At 47.6% G+C, this 16,577-nt stretch overlaps 1 protein-coding gene across 3 annotated transcripts in view; it reads left to right on the top strand.

Moving 5' to 3' along the window:
• LOC146799541 (carbohydrate sulfotransferase 8-like) overlaps positions 1 to 16,577 on the top strand; it is a 114,018-nt gene that overhangs the window by 71,776 nt on the left and 25,665 nt on the right. For all 3 annotated transcript variants that reach the window (XM_085627112.1, XM_085627113.1, XM_085627114.1), the window contains one exon: positions 6,689 to 6,844. In XM_085627112.1, coding sequence (XP_085483238.1) covers positions 6,736 to 6,844 — 109 coding nt within the window. In that variant the 5' untranslated portion in view covers positions 6,689 to 6,735. The remainder of the gene's footprint in view (positions 1 to 6,688; positions 6,845 to 16,577) is intronic.

Below are 16,577 nucleotides of genomic sequence, written 5' to 3'. Positions count from 1 at the left end.
GGGAGAGACATGTTCACACTGGTCTAACCCGGTAAGACTTTCTTGAGCCATGGCATCACAAAATGGATGCCTCTGCCACAGACATGGGTCTGGCCTCCTGCTGCTGACCGAAACTCCGGCAGGGGAGGCCTGGACAATAGGTTTCCTGTCGAAGGAAGGTGTAACCACCTCCCCAGACAGGCAGATGTGTATTGGGGCTGGGCGGGAGCACTCTCTGGTCCTTTGAAGTCCTGCACTGGGGGCACACTTGGTGTCCCTGTGCATAGTCCAGGTCAAACCTGCCCCAGCTCTGGTGCAAAACTGGACAAAGGAAATGGGTGTAACCACCCCTCTTTCCAAACCTTCCCATAGGTGGGTCCCTAGAGTATGTCCAACCCCCAAACTTAGTATAAGTATGGGAACCCAGTCCTTGCGACTTTAGATTACCCTGGGCGAAACTCTGCAATATATATCCTGGACCTTCGACGTTCTCTCCTGACTAGAAGACTGAAGAAATCTCCCTTGGAGTCAATGAGTGACTCCCCTGCTTGGCAGGCACCATAGAAGCAACTGTCCGGTCAAAATTTCTTTTTGCATTTGTCACCCCGAGTGGGACGGGTATGCGCAGACGTGAGTCCCGTGCTCTCCATGCCACTGGAATCAAGCTATCCTGGCTGAAGAGGGGTGAAACCCTGAAACCGGTCCTAGGATGTTTGTTTCCAGTCCAGGGAGGGCCTGGCCTGGCAGTTCGGGCTGGACTGTTCCCATTGGGCGCAGGGTCAAGACTGATTTGTATACGGCTGTGTCCAAACTGGAATAGCATGGTGAGCAAAAAAATTATGGATTTAGGCCCAGATCTCTGTACTGGGGTGAATGTATGACATTGTTCTGCATTCTGTCCATCAATAGTTCTATTTGCATTTGTCACCCTGAGTGGGACGGGTATGCTCAGACGTGAGTCTGGTGCTCTCCATGCCACTGGAATCAAGCTATCCTGGCTGACGAGGGGTGAAACCCAGAAACCGGTCCTAGGATGCTTGTTTCCAGTCCAGGGAGGACCTGGCCTGGCAATTCGGGCTGGACTGTTCCCATTGGGCACAGGGTCAAGACTGATTTGCATATGGCTGGGTCCAAACTGGAATGGCATGGTGAGCAAATAAATGATGGATTTAGGCCCAGATCTCTGTACTGGGGTGAATGTATGTTATTGTTCTGCATTCTGTCCATCAATAGTTATTTTTTCATTTGTCACCCCGAGTGGGACGGGTATGCTCAGACGTGAGTCCCGTGCTCTCCATTCCACTGGAATCAAGCTATCCTGGCTGGAGAGGGGTGAAACCCTGTAACCGTTCCTAGGATGCTTGTTTCCAGTCCAGGGAGGACCTGGCCTGGCAGTTCGAGCTGGACTGTTCCCATTGGGCACAGGGTCAAGACTGATTTGCATATGGCTGGGTCCAAACTGGAATGGCATGGTGAGCAAAAAAAGTATGGATTTAGGCCCAGATCTCTGTACTGGGGTGAATGTATGACATTGTTCTGCATTCTGTCCATCAATAGTTCTTTTTGCATTTGTCACCCCGAGTGGGACGTGTATGCTCAGACGTGAGTCCCGTGCTCTCCATGCCACTGGAATCAAGCTATCCTGGCTGAAGAGGGGTGAAACCCTGAAACCCGTCCTAGGATGCTTGTTTCCAGTCCAGGGAGGACCTGGCCTGGCAGTTCGGGCTGGACTGTTCCCATTGGGCACAGGGTCAAGACTGATTTGCATGTGGCTGGGTCCAAACTGGAATGGCATGGTGAACAAAAAAACGATGGATTTAGGCCCAGATCTCTGTACTGGGGTGAATGTATGACATTATTCTGCATTCTGTCCATCAATAGTTCTTTTTGCACTTCTCCTATTGAAGCCATAGAAGTTCCTGACAAACCTTGGTTTAAGGTTGCTGTTGACATCATTGGCCCTTTGAATTTGTCTGCCAATTTACCTGAGTATGGTATTGTTCTTATGGATTTTCACAGTCGTTGGCCAGAAATCAAATGGGTAAAGTCTGCTGACTCATCGTCGATCATTACATTTCTCAAGTCACTTTTCAATAGGGAGGGTGTTCCGGAAGAACTTCTCTCTGATAATGGCCCGCAATTTGCTTCAACTCAATTTGAAGAATTCCTACGTTATGTTGGTATTAAACATGTTAAACTTCACTTTATCATTCTAGAAGCAATGGCCTTGTGGAACGTTTTAATAGGGTCATTAAACAGAACGGATTGAATTGCAAGACAGAAATTTAAAAGCTCCTATGGACTGTTCGCACTACTCCTAATTCTGACACTAATGTGTCTCCATTTGTTTTGTTAAGAGGTCGCATACCTTCCTCTAAATTTTTGAGAAGATGGATGGGTGATAATGAGTTTGTTGTGTCCAAGGACAAGATTGATCATGTTAGCAGGAAACGTGTTGTTGCACAAAACAAATATGATCAGACACAATCCAATCCTGTTCCTAAGCAATTGAATGTTTGTGTGGGGGACATAGTGAGGGTGAAATGTTCTAGGATTTTACCCAAGGGAGAATCCAAATTTTCTGTTCTCAAGAAAGTGGTAAAACTGAACAAGGGTGCCATCAAATTGGATGATGGTAGATGGTGGAACAAAGGGAAGATTGCTGTGTCCAAAACAGGTTTGGGTGTTCTACCTAACAAAAACATTAACGGTGACACTAATTCCACTTTCCGTTCTCCGTCTTCCAAGACCGTCAAGTTACCTTCCAAGTTTCATGATTATATTTTGCAATAAGCTTATCAAATTATATACCATGTGAGTGTCTAATTATCTTCCAGGTTTCATGATTATATTTTGTATAACTTTTGTGATTTATCTTCAATGTTAATTTTCCTTACTTCGTGTACATACTGTTTTTGTTTTATTTGCATTGCTATTGTAAGGGTAAAGATGTGTTGGGTTTCCTTTCCATTCTCTGGACATCTGGAACCTTTGCACGTCAAGAGAATAGAAAGAACATTGTGGAGCCGGGGTTCTGGGTCAGTTGATAGCTGTTCGTTAGACAGTCAGATCGTGCTGTTCTTTGTCCTGTTGACTAATGAAATAAAGCAGCTTGAAGATATTTTACCTGCATCTTGAGATCTTTACAATTACTTACCCCAAACTACTGAACTATGACTTCTCTTTCGAAATAGCAAGTTGTATTTCCTTCTCTTTTAGCTCTTTAAGTAACTGAAATGAAAAGGCCAGTACTTTGCAAAACTCCTTATAAAGAACACATTACATCAATAAATAGAACAGTATGATGCAGGGGCATGAGTATTATTTACACAAATAAATAAGCAACAGAAATACCAAAGAACTGTTATTTGTTAATAAATGGTTAACATCTGTGTTGAAATAGATTATTTTGGGAGTCATCTGTCTTGCTGACTGCATATGTTCATTTCTTTGAGTTTTGCATGACTGAGACCATGGTAAATATGCTGAGCCTGGGTCCTGGTACTTTACATTCATTCTAATGGCCATTGAGTCTAGTGGCACAGTCAGTGCCTAGTGGGCTCAAGCCGTCCATGCTGACAGTAGCACAGTCAGGGTCTAATGGGCTTAAGTCTCCAGTCCAAATCATCTATCACGGCAGTAGCACAGTCCAGGTCTAGTAGGCTCAAGCTATCTATTCCTACAGTAGCACAGTTTTGGTAAGTGGCCTTGAGCTGGCTATTCCTACAGTGGCACAGTCAGGGTCTAGTGGACTCAAACCTTCTGTCCCAACAGTAACACAGTCCAGGTCTAGTGGCCTCAAGCTGTCTATTCCTAAAGTAGCACAGTCAGGGTCTACTGGACTCAAGCTGTGTGTCCCGACAGTGCACAGTCCGGGTCTAGTGGCCCGAACTGTCTATTCCTAAAGTAGCACAGTCAGGGTCTAGTGGACTCAAGCCCTCTGTCCCAACAGTAGCACAGTCCGGGTCTAGTGGCCTCGAGCTGTCTATTTCTACAGTAGCACAGTCAGGGTCTAGTGGACTCAAGCCTTCTGTCCAGGCAGTAGCACAGCTGCGGTCTATTGGCCTCAAGCTGTCTATTTCTACAGTAGCACAGTCAGGGCCAGCTCCTCCATGTGGACGAAGGAGCGTCACCCCACTGCTTTCTCACAGTGCGAGAAGCAGAAACATAAAATGGTATTTTAAATACCATTTTATGTTTCTGCTTCTCGCGCTGCGAGAAAGCAGAAGGGTATGCCCCAGGGCCGACCAAACCAGTGATATGCACTCTGCATTTTCTCTATGTATGCTGCATGCAGCCTACATAGAGAAGATGGCCTCCCCATAGAGGCTTGTGGGGTCGGTGTCCCAGCCAATCACAACGCTGCCATTGCAGCATTGTGATTGGCTTAGCAGAGGGGAGGGAGGCTGCCTGTGGCTGCTTCCTGTTCAGACAGACGATGCGGGACGGGACGGCAAACGCAAAGGTAACTTAAGTGCTATTTTTTGTATTAAACTCCCCACGCGACCCCCTACCCACGTGCCCCCACCTCCCCACCCACATGCGAGTCATACCAGCCGTGACTGAGCTCAGTCAGGGTCTAGTGGACTTAAATCTTTTGTCCCGACTGTAGCACAGTCTGGGTCTAGTGGCCTCAAGCTGTCTATTAGTACAGTAGCACAGTCAGGGTCTAGTGGACTCAAGCCTTCTGTCCCGACAGAAGCACATTCCGGGTCTAGTGGCCTCAAGCTCTCTAGCCCGATAGTAGCACAGTCAGGGTCTAGAGGACTCAAGCCGTCTGTCCCAACAGTAGCACAGTCCAGGTCTAGAGGCCTCAAGCCTTTTGTCCCGACAATAGCACAGTCAGGGTCTAGTGGACTCAAGCCTTCTGTCCCGGCAGTAGCACAGTCAGGGTCTAGTGGTCTCAAGCTGTCTATTCCTACAGTAGCACAGTCCGGGTTTAGTGGACACAAGCCTTCTTTCCCGACAGTAGCAGAGTCCGGGTCTGTTGGACACAAGCCTTCTGTCTCGACAGTAGCACAGTCTGTTTTTAGTGGCCTCAAGCTCTCTATCCCGATAGTAGCACAGTCCGGTTCTAGTGGACACAAGCCTTCTGTCCCGACAGTAGCACAGTCCGGGTCTAGTGGACACAAGCCTTCTGTCACGACAGTAGCACAGTCTGTGTATAGTGGCCTCAAGCCTTCTGTCCCGACAGTAGCACAGTAAGGGTCTAGAGGACTCAAGCCGTCTGTCTGTACAGTAGCACAGCCAGGGTCTAGTGACCTCAAGCCTTCTGTCCCGACAGTAGCACAGTCAGGGTCTAGAGGACTCAAGCCTTCTATCCCGACAGTAGCACAGTCAGGGTCTAGAGGACTCAAGCCGTCTGTCTGGACAGTAGCACAGTCAGGGTCTAGTGGACCCAAGTCTTCTCTCCCGATAGTAGCACAGTCAGGGTCTAGTGGCCTCAAGCTCTCTATCCCGATAGTAGCACAGTCAGGGTCTAGTGGCCTCATGCTCTCTATCCCAACAGTAGCACAGTCAGGGTCTAGTGGACTCAAGCTGTCTATTACTACAATAGCACAGTCTGGGTCTAGTGGACACAAGCCTTCTGTCCCGACAGTAGTACAGTAAGGGTCTAGTGGACACAAGCCTTCTGTCCCAACTGTAGCACAGTCAGGGTCTAATGGACTCAAGCCTTCTGTCCTGACAGTAGCTTGTGGCTCCAGATGTGCTTGTATGAGTCGAAGGTCCTGGCCTGATGTGAACCAGCTCCCCATACCTTGCATGAGCATGGATGTAGTCACCTGTTGTCGGCTGCCTGCTCTCTACCTTTGCTTTCGGTTCTGCCTCAGGTGAACAGGTGGGGTTCCAGTAACACCTGTCAGAGCTTTTGACATATGTCCTTGGGGGAACAACCTTTACAACGCAACTTTTACAACGCACTACACTTACAATGCATTTTTTACAACGCAACATCCACTACAACGCATTCCATTACATAGCATGACACTACAACGCATTTTTAAAAACTACCTTTACAACGCATTCCATTACATCGCATACTACCTTTACAACGCATACCATTACAACGCATAATATTACACTACACTATCCAACACTTACCCTACTGTTGCACCCCCTGGAGTTAGAATAGTAATTTTTACCCCTATACTATCCAACACTTACCCTACTGTTGCACCCCCTGGAGTTAGAATAGTAATTTTTACCCCTATACTATCCAACACTTACCCTACTGTTGCACCCCCTGGAGTTAGAATAGCAATTTTTACCCCTATACTATCCAACACTTACCCTACTGTTGCACCCCCTGGAGTTAGAATAGTAATTTTTACCCCTATACTATACAATACTTACCTTAAATGCAATTTAAAATGATGCGTTGTAATGGTATGCGTTGTAAAGGTAGTATGCGATGTAATGGAATGCGTTGTAAAGGTAGTTTTTTAAAATGCGTTGTAGTGTCATGCTATGTAATGGAATGCGTTGTAGTGGATGTTGCGTTGTAAAAAATGTGTTGTAAGTGCATGCGTTGGAAAAGTGTGCGTTGTAACGACATACATCCATGTCCTTGGCACACCCACTGCAGACTCCAAAGCACAATGACATCTCTTTTCGATTATCAACAAAATGTAGACATTTACAAAAGAGCAACATCGTTGTGGAATCATGAAATCTTCAGATTGACAAGGCTGTGTTTTTCACTTTGCAGAATCTAGTGATTGGTCCAGAAGACTCGTCCATGTTGTGAATATCGCAATGGGGAGACTCCTTCGGAAGCTGTTCCTTCTCTTTCCTGTTCTCCTGTGTTCCTGCCTTGTGTACTACATTCCTTTGAAACTGTGGCATAGCCGCCCCAGGTCCTCTGGTGAGTAGCTCTGATTATGCCACAGCCCTATAGAGGACCTTGAACATATGATGTTCTTTTACACATCATCTAATTTTCTCAGACTTTGAAAATCAACCTTTCAATATGAAGGTCAAATATGCTAGTGTTTTCATTACTGTAGATAAAGTTTTACTCGGTTGTCTGATTAATAATTGCGACTATTTTATAAGGATATTTAAATACTAATATACTATGTAGCGAATTTATATATTTTTTAATCCGAAAATAAACAAATTGTATCACTTGTGGTACTTTCTTCTTTATTGGTGTTCTTAGGAGTCAGTCTGATTCCGAGTTCATTGGAATCAAGGTGCTATTTATCGCACCTGATAAATTATGATAATCCAGCATATGTTATTTATTGAGTGCGATAAATAGCGCCTATTAGGAATTATTGGAGAATAACATGGGCATTTTGTTGCTTAATGCACCAAAATCTACATAGTATGGTAAATACTGTATGCTTTTTCCCTGTTAAATTTCGACAGTCTTGATCTGTCAAATTTTATCAAATAGTGAGGTATTTAACACACCCATTGATAAGTGTGGTGAATAACACCCAACTCGGAATTCAAGCCCTGTGCAAACAGGAGTCTGCAATGTGGTTGGAAAACACCGGAAAACAGGGAAAACGGAAAACACCGATCCACTCATAATCAGGGCTTTAGTCAGTACTGTAGTGACTTGGGTCAGGGGGCACTAATACCCTGCAACTGACTGTTAGGAGGGAACAGGAACCAGACACCACTTCCGGTCAGGGTGTGGGGAGGGCATTCTACAAGGGTGAGAGCAAGGAGGTGGACGTGCATGTGGACACGAAGACGCCAATAAAGTATTCAAAGCGGCCCGACCTGTCTGCGTGTGCTTCTTCCATGGTGACGCGACAACTGGCGATGACGAGGTGGAATGATAAAGTAGCCACCAGAAGAGCGTGCTCTAGAAGATCAGTCAGAACCAGGGGCCCACCCTGGTCCGCCTACTTTAGGGAGAAGAAGAAACGAAGAAACGTGACGTCGGGAGTCCACCCCGGTCACAAGAAATGGAGTCAGGAGCCAACCCTGGTCCACGTGCGGAGAAGAAAAGTGACTTCAGGAGCCCACACCGACCGCATCGCGTGGAGAAGGTGAGGAGAAGGGGAGCGGTGCAACCGACCGTGACGGCAGCCGCCCACTGACTAACGAGATAACCTTGAGCCTCCTGCGTAGATTTCAAGCTGAAATCTCGCGAGAACTCAGTGGCCATCTTAGAGTCAGGCGGGAGAACCAACCGTATGCTGAGAAAAGCACGGCGGCCATATGGTGTCAGGCAATAGAAGATATAGGAAATCTCACTGAGAGGAAATCTCAGTGGCCATCTTGGAGTCAGGTGGAAGAGCCAATAAGGAGCTGGAGAAAGCCAGGCGGCCATTTTGAAGTCAGGCAACACTAAAAAAGGGCCCAAAAAGGAAGACAAAAGGGCGAAACAAAAGGAAATTACAACAACGAAAGGTGAAAGGAAGAAAATAAAAGGAAAGTACAAGAAAGAAAGGTGAAAGAAAGGAAATTGAATACAGAAACAGAAGAAGATCTGCACAACAACAAAATGACGGAAGACGCAAGCGACAAGGATAGCGCAAATGCAATCTTCCGCAGACCACTACCGTTCAGCTTGTCGGAACCACAAATAGGTATTCGGTGGGAACGGTGGATAAGGCAATTTGAAAGATACATGTGTACCAACTGCAAAACGTACACGGATGACCAGAACACAGACTTGTTCCTAAACTTTGTGGGTGATGAGGTTGAGGACCTGCTAATTACGTTACCCCGAGATCAAAGAGCAACTTACAAGGGGATAATAAAATGTCTCACAGACACATTTGACCTGCAACGAAATGTAGATTTCGAGAGGAACACGTTCAACACCACGTGTCAACTAGCAGAGGAGTCGCTTGATGACTTCGTAACCAGACTGTGAAAGTTAGTAACCTATTACGAATTCGACAAGTTTGACAGTGAACAAGCGATACGACTGCGCATCATTGAAGTCTGCAAGTCAGTGGGATTCCGCACAAGAATTCTAAACGAGCCGTCATCGCTCGAAACAATACTGACCATGGCCCGAGCGGAGGCCAGAGCAAAAACACAAGCAAGACAGATGGAACTGGGAAAGGCAAGAAGAGTGGAACAAGCAAACCGCGTAACTGGAAATGTAAAAATGAGAGACAATACACCACCGACAAGAAAGAAGCATGAAAGAACGTATTATCGATGCTGGCTTGAATTTCTACACACCGGCGCATGCCCGGAAATGGGCCACAGATGCAGAAAATGCAACAGAGAGAACCACTTCGCAAGCACCTGCATGAGTAGACAGTTCAAGGGTGAGCGAGGAAGGCCGGCAAGATCACGGACAGTAACGAGCAGGTAGGCAAGACACATGGAAACAGAGAATCGCAGTCCCTCAACTGAATCGGATGGAGCAGCCACGCCAGAGACTGTGGAATGACTATATCTGATGTCAGATGAACCAGTTGAAGACCGCATGCCAGAACACATCCATCTGGTAGAAAAAGAGCAGATAAAGAAAACAGCGACAGTGAACATTGAAGTAGAAAGACATAACACAAGCTTCATTTTATTTATTTATTTATTTATTTTATTTAAAAAAGTTTTATTGTGCAGAGAAAGGTTACAAGCACGGGCCTACAACCGCCAGGGCCGGCCGCTAGTAATTAAAGTGGTCAAGCAGATCAAAAAACAATGACTGGCCCACAGGGGCTCCACTATATTACAGTAGATCAGACTGCACATAAGGGAAGTCAGGATACACACTTTTAATATAAATAACAACAAAAATAAAGAAAAACAAAAAGCAAGGCTAAACGACTTGAAATGGGCGTCGAACCACAGCCGGGGGAGTCCACACCCGACCACCCGAGGGCGGTCAAAAAAAGGAGGCCTGAGAGGGAGGGGGGGGCCACGGGAGAACCAAATCTGTACTCCGAAGTACGAGATAAGCAAGGAACCCTCAAGGATCAGGGGGACGAGGCAACCCCAGACGTATCCACCAGGGGGGGAGCACAGATAGACCCGCGATACACGTTCCACTGCCCCCAAATTCTACCCCATGCCCCCGGTTTACCACGAGCCACATACACAGTTTTCTCCCTGAACATGCACCAGTCCATGTTCTCCTTCCATACGGACACGGTATCTCTCTTTGCGATCATGTTCCCCAAGGCCGCCCACCGAGCCTGAGCCGCATTATAGTCATTGGGCTCCCATACATTCAGAACACAGCGACGCACCTCCGGCAGCAGAGCGACCCCGGTGACTCGTCTCATAACATCATGCACCTGGCGCCAATATTCCGCCACTTCGCGGCATTCCCATAGAATGTGGAGAAAGGTGGCACTGAGCCCGCAGCCACGCTTACAGAGTCCGTCGTCAGAGAACCCCATCGAGACCAAGCGGGGGCCCGTCACGTAAACACGATGGAGAATCTTAAGCTGGACCAGACGGAGACGGGCCGGGATGGCCACCTCCTTAGGGGATGACAGTGCAGTCTGCCAGTCCTCGTCGTCCAACTCCACCCCATCTCCCGTCCATGCCTCCCGAAGATGCACCAAGAGGTCCGCCCGATTATTTATCAGTTTTTTGTAAATCAAGGAGATAGTACTGTCGGGAACATGACCATCGAGTATGCGGTCCTCGAGAGGTGAAGAAGCAGGGACCGTGGTCCCCTCCCCAAAGACCGAGAGCAGGGCGTGCCGAACCTGCGCATAACGGAAGAACTCTCTTTCACTAAGCTCGTGCTCGCTCTGGAGCGCCGCGAAGGATTTAACCGCACCTTTAACCCATAGGTCCCCCACTCTGCTGATGCCGATCGTGTCCCAGTGCTCGAAGCCTTTCGTTGTCCAGAGGCTTCCCAAGCGTTCTGAGGCGAATAAAGGAGTGGCACACGTTAAACGCTCACTCCAGGCAATCGCTACGTTCGCCGCCTGCCACACACGTACCGCAATCCTAGTAGGGCCCGTAAGGGTCCTACCAGCGGATCGAGAGTAAAGCGCTCTGTTATAGTTACCGCCGGGAAGCAGGAATTTATCCATCTCATATGCCGGGTTCAAACCAGGAGCGTACGTGGCATGGTTAATGGCAGACAGCTGGGAGGCCCAATAGTACCGTCTAATATCAGGAAGCGCGATGCCCCCGTCATACCAGGGGAGAGTCAGCTTTGCCAAAGCGTTACGCGCTCGCCCGTCCCAAACCAGTCTCCTCTGCAAACTCTCCACTTCCCTAAAGTAGGCCGCCGGAATGACATCGAAGGAGTTCTGGAGTGCATAAAGAAATCTGGGAAGGGACATCATTTTAAACAGCGCCGCGCGACCAAGTGGAGACAAGGGCAACTTACACCACCGAGCCGTATCCGCCCTCAAACGCCGGAGTGGAGACAGGAGATTCTGCTCATAGCGGACCGCCGGATCCAACGAAACGTACACCCCCAGGTATTTAAAGCCGGACTGAGATATTTGGAGCGGAAGCCGAGGCGGCAAGAGAGGAAGGCCACCAGAGATAGGATACACACAAGATTTGGACCAATTAATTATCAGACCCGAATTTTTCCCGAAGGAAGTAAGGACATCAAAGAGAACATTGAGCGACTTCCGCGGCGAGGTGAGATACAAGAGAATATCATCCACGTACAATGAGACCCGATCCTCGAAGCCCGGGGCCCACCGGAGCCCCCTAATCGAGGGCTCCCAACGGAGCCAGGCAGCGAGCGGTTCCAAGGCAAGAGCAAAGAGCAGCGGGGACAACGGGCACCCCTGCCTAGTTCCCCTCCCGAGAGCGAAAGGCCGAGAAACCCGCCCATTGACAACAACCTGAGCCATTGGTCCAGCATAAAGAAGCTTCACCCAGCTAAGGAATCCCTCCCCAAAGCCAAACTTCGCCAAGACGGCCCAAAGGAATGGCCACTCAATGGTATCAAAGGCCATCGTGGCGTCTAAGGAAACCAATATGGCCGGTTCAGAGAAGTACTACAAGCTTCATTTTAGATAGTGGAACTACATGCAACATCATGTGCATGTCAGACTATGAGAAAATGAGAGTGAAACCAAAACTATCACCGTCCACTCTCAATGTATTCACCTGGGGTTCCAGAAAACCAGTAGTGAACATAGGAAATTTCACAGAGACATTGACTTACAAAGAAATGTCAGAGAAGAGATACATGTACTACGAGGGGACATTCCCGCACCCTGTCTCTTAAGCAACGCCACAGCGCAGGTGATGGGGCTCCTAGCAATGACCTACAACATGTCAGACAGACAGAACATTCTGAGCGAGCATCCGGCCATACTAAGAGAGCTGGGTAAACTAAAAGAAAAACAAATAATACTGCATATCAATGAAGCGATAAAACCTGTGGCTCAACATCACCGAAGAGTGGCAATACATGTTATGTTATGTTATGTTATTTATTTTTATTACGCGCACAGATACTCAAAGAGTGTCCCGGCGCGGATCAGGGAGAAAGAATTTCGACTCAGTCCTACGAGAAGAGGTAAGTTTTTAACAGTTTCTTAAAGGCCACAATGTCTTCAACCATTCGGAGAGAAACGGGAAGAGCATTCCAGGCGCGGGCAGCAAACACAACCAGGGAAGCACCACCTAGTCTATGACGCTGAAAACATCATTTGCAACCACAGGTAGAAGAAGCAATACAAAGCTTGCTGGCACAGGATATCATAGAGCCACCCGACGGGCCAACTCCTTGGGTGTCTCCAATAGTGGCAGTGCCAAAGAAGAACACCTCAAAGGTGTGCATATAAGTGGACATGGGAGTACCAAACACGGCAATTGAGAGGGAAAGGCACCCCAGACCTCATCTCAATGACATGAGCAGCTGTCTCACTGGCGCATGCCGATTTTCAAAACTAAACCTGTGCAAAGGATACCATCAGCTGTAGCTGGACCCACAATCACGGTACATCACTACCTTCTCCACGCACATGGGCATTTTTTGCTTCAAACGACTGAGTTTCGGAATATCGTCGGCAGCAGAGATATTTCATGAGATCATAAGGCAAGTAATAAGGCCGGTAAAAAACAGTTTGAACTACAGTGATGACATCCTGGTGTTCGGCCGTTCAGACGAAGAACACGACAAGGCCCTATGCGAAGTTTGCAACCAGTTGGAAAAAGCAGGACTAACACTGAATGAAGACAAGTGCGAACAGGGGAGAAATGAACTAGTATTCTTTGGCCACATATTGTCAAAAAAGGGCATGAGGCCAGACCCCAGCAAAGTAGAGACATTGGAAAAGGCAAAACATCCAACAGAAGTGTGGTAATTTCTTGGTCTAGCAAGCTACTGTGCTTGCTACATAAAAGACTTCGCCACCGTGAGCACACCTCTACGGGAGCTGACAAAGTAGGGTCAGAAATGTCTCTGGACACAGGAATGCAACAGAGCAATTGAGGCCATTAGACACGCCACAATGGCTGTGGATCATCTGGCCTATTTCGATCCAATCACTGTGCACTGAGCTGACTATAGATGCCAGCCCAGTAGGGCTGGGAGCAATTCTAGTGCAACACATGCCTAGGAGGGACTCGCCCAGAAAAAATGTCGTATATGCGGCCAAAAGTTTGTCTGACATCGAAAGGGCATACTCTCAACCAGAGAAGGAAAGCCTAGCAGTGGTATCGGGGTGCGAACATTACGACATGTTCATCTACGGGAAACCATTTACCATCGTAACAGACCATCAGTGACAATATATGGAAATCCAAATGCAAAGATACTGCCACGCATTGAATGATGGGAAATAAGGCTGATGGATTATGATTTCAAGATCGTGTACAAGCCGGGAAAAGAACACAACCCAGCTGACTACATGTCACGACATCACTTACCACAGAAACTAGGGAGCACATCAGTGGTAGAGGAGTACCTCAATTTCGTGTTGAGGCAGAACACTCCTGCACCCATAACAATTGCAGACCTAGAACTGCGAAGGATGCCACAATGCAAGCCGTGAAAATGACAACAAGACAGCAAAGATGGAGACACATAAACAGCAACAGCGAGATGGGAGAAGGAGTGAACATGGAAGAAATGCTGGCATTCAAAAATGTACACGAACTCTCAGAGACAGAAAAAGGAATCCTACTACGAGGCACGAGGATAGTAGTGCCGAATATACTACGTTGACAGACTGTAAACTTGGAACATGAGTCCCACAGAGGCATGGTGGCAAAAAGAAAATGCTACGGGAGAAAGTATGGTTCCCGGCCCTAGATCGACAGGTGGAAAACACCACCCTAAATTGTCACCTATGCCAAATAACAGGACGACCAGCAAAACCGGAGCAGCTACAGATGTCGGAGATTACAGGGGTAGTGTGGACAACGTTGGCAGCCGACTTCGATGGGCCACTGGACACGGGAAATTACTTGCTAGTGATCATTGATGAGTACTCCAGATTTCCCATAGTGCGACACGTCTCGTCAACATCAGCGACCGCAACGTTGCCAATACTAGATGATATTTTTGCAGCCTGGGGTTCCCCACTGACAATAAAGACGGACAACGGTCCTCCTTTCTCAGGAGAGCAGTTTTGCAAGTTCATGGACTACCTAGGCATTAACCACTGGAAAATAACGCCTCTGTGGCTGCAAGCAAACGGCATGGTGGAGAGGTTCATGGGGAACATAAAGAAAGCAATCCAAAGAGCAAAGCTAGCTCAGATCTCCATAGGACAAGCACTCTGTCAAATACTAAGGGACTATCGAAACACCCCCCACAGCTCCACGGGATGATGTCCAGCAGAACGAGTGCTAGGAAGGACAAGCAGGACAAGACTGCCTCAACTAGAAGCAAAGGCGCCACCAGAGCACACCAGCATTGCAGCAAGACACCAGGAGGCGAAAAACAAGATGAAAGTCTATGCGGACGCCAGGAGACATGCCACTCCATCGCACCTAAAGCAAGGGGACTCAGTGGTGGTGCGCCAGCGGCAGTCAAGAAAATCAGCCAGTCCATTCTCAGAGGAACCACTGACAATAATAAATGTCAAGGCTCCAATGATAACCGCTGCATCGGGCCCCTACAGAATTACCAGAAACAGTTCTCACTTCAAGAGACTAAAGACAGTGGCTGAAGGCGGAGGAGACACAGCAGAAAAGAACAACGAAACAGAGGAAGGTATGGACAGCAAGGGAAGAGAGACACACAGCGGTGAGAGACAAGAAGAGGGATCACAGAAGGAAACGAAAAGCGCATGTCCAAGAAGAGTGAGCAAAAGGCCACAAAGACTGATTGAGGAAATGTAACGATGGGGATCATCTCTCTCTCTCTCTCTCTCTCTCTCTCTCTCACGCTATCACTTTCCGCCAATTTCTTTCCACAAAGGGGGAGATTTAGTGACCTGGGTCAGGGGGCACTAAGACCCTGCACCCAACTGTTGGGAGGGGACAGGAACCGGACACCACTTCCGGTCAGAGAGTGGGGACGGCATACTACAAGGATGAGGGCAAAGAGGTGGACTTGCGTGTGGGCCTGAAGATGCCAATAAAGTATACCTGTATGCGCATGTTTCTTCCGTGGCGACACAACAAGTAGTAGCAAAGTAGCTGCGGTGCCCTAGACCAACAAATTGCTATTTACTCCTTTCCATCAGCTTGGCCAATTTCACAAATCTGCCATTAGCCAGGCAAGTAAGTTGAACACACCAATCCGAGGAGAGAAGGGTTCACCACTCCCAGAAAATATCAGAAATAGTATATGATATTTCCTGCCAAAATCATAGGGCTGTTCCTTACCAATCTTGTAAATTAGTCACCAATCACGGCATCTGGAACATTGGTTTGGGGGTATTCACATTGAGCGTTTGCTGGCTAGCATGAGAACTTTATACAGCTCGGGACATGGACCAGATTCTGAAAGCGCGTCAAAGCGCTATATTGGGAATGTGGGTGAAAACAATATAATACGTAAGTATACCTCAAAGTCGTCAGAGCAGTTTACAATACGAGTAGGTTAGGCACAAATGACGCTATGTATAAAATTGTAGAGCTGTGAGGGGAAGTATTTATAATCATAAGGACTACGCAAGGGCGCTTCCAGACACGGTTGAAACTATGCAGGGAGGTATTATTAGCCAGGGGGCATTCTGAATGTTTTCGGGCCATGGGCAACTTCTTACATTACACACATTGTTTTATAGCGTGATGTACGAATTTGGATCGAATCTGCTTGTGTCTCAAGCTGGTCAAGATTCATGGCCAGAGAGGACGCAGGTTTTCTTACATGATCAGTTAGCGCTGTTTCCAAGTTTTCGTAGCACCTCACCTTAGATAGAGAGGCCACTATGGATCATTTGCTTTGAAACCACACCCAAATTATGCAAATGTTCCTCCAGCAGTACCTAGTGTGCAGGGGCGTAAGGGGTGGAACACCCCCAAATATTTCCAGTGTCGGGTCATGTCCTAGCAGTGCCAGTCGGGTGCTGACGCCTGTAGTAACTCTGGTGCAGTGTTCTGATAACTGGTCACTTGGTTAACACCCTGGTTGGAGTCACAGTTGTGTATATCCAATCTTAGAATTGTAATGTGCATGTCAACCCCCTTATTTTCAGTGCAACTGCATGTTATTCCTCATTCTGTGACGGCTCACTTCTTCGGATGTGTGGGTTACTCCTTTATGTTCAGTACCACTGCATGTT

Source organism: Triturus cristatus, chromosome 9 (genome assembly GCF_964204655.1).
Source record: "Triturus cristatus chromosome 9, aTriCri1.1, whole genome shotgun sequence".
Classification (NCBI taxonomy): domain Eukaryota; kingdom Metazoa; phylum Chordata; class Amphibia; order Caudata; family Salamandridae; genus Triturus; species Triturus cristatus.
This window is presented reverse-complemented; position numbering and strand designations above follow the sequence as displayed.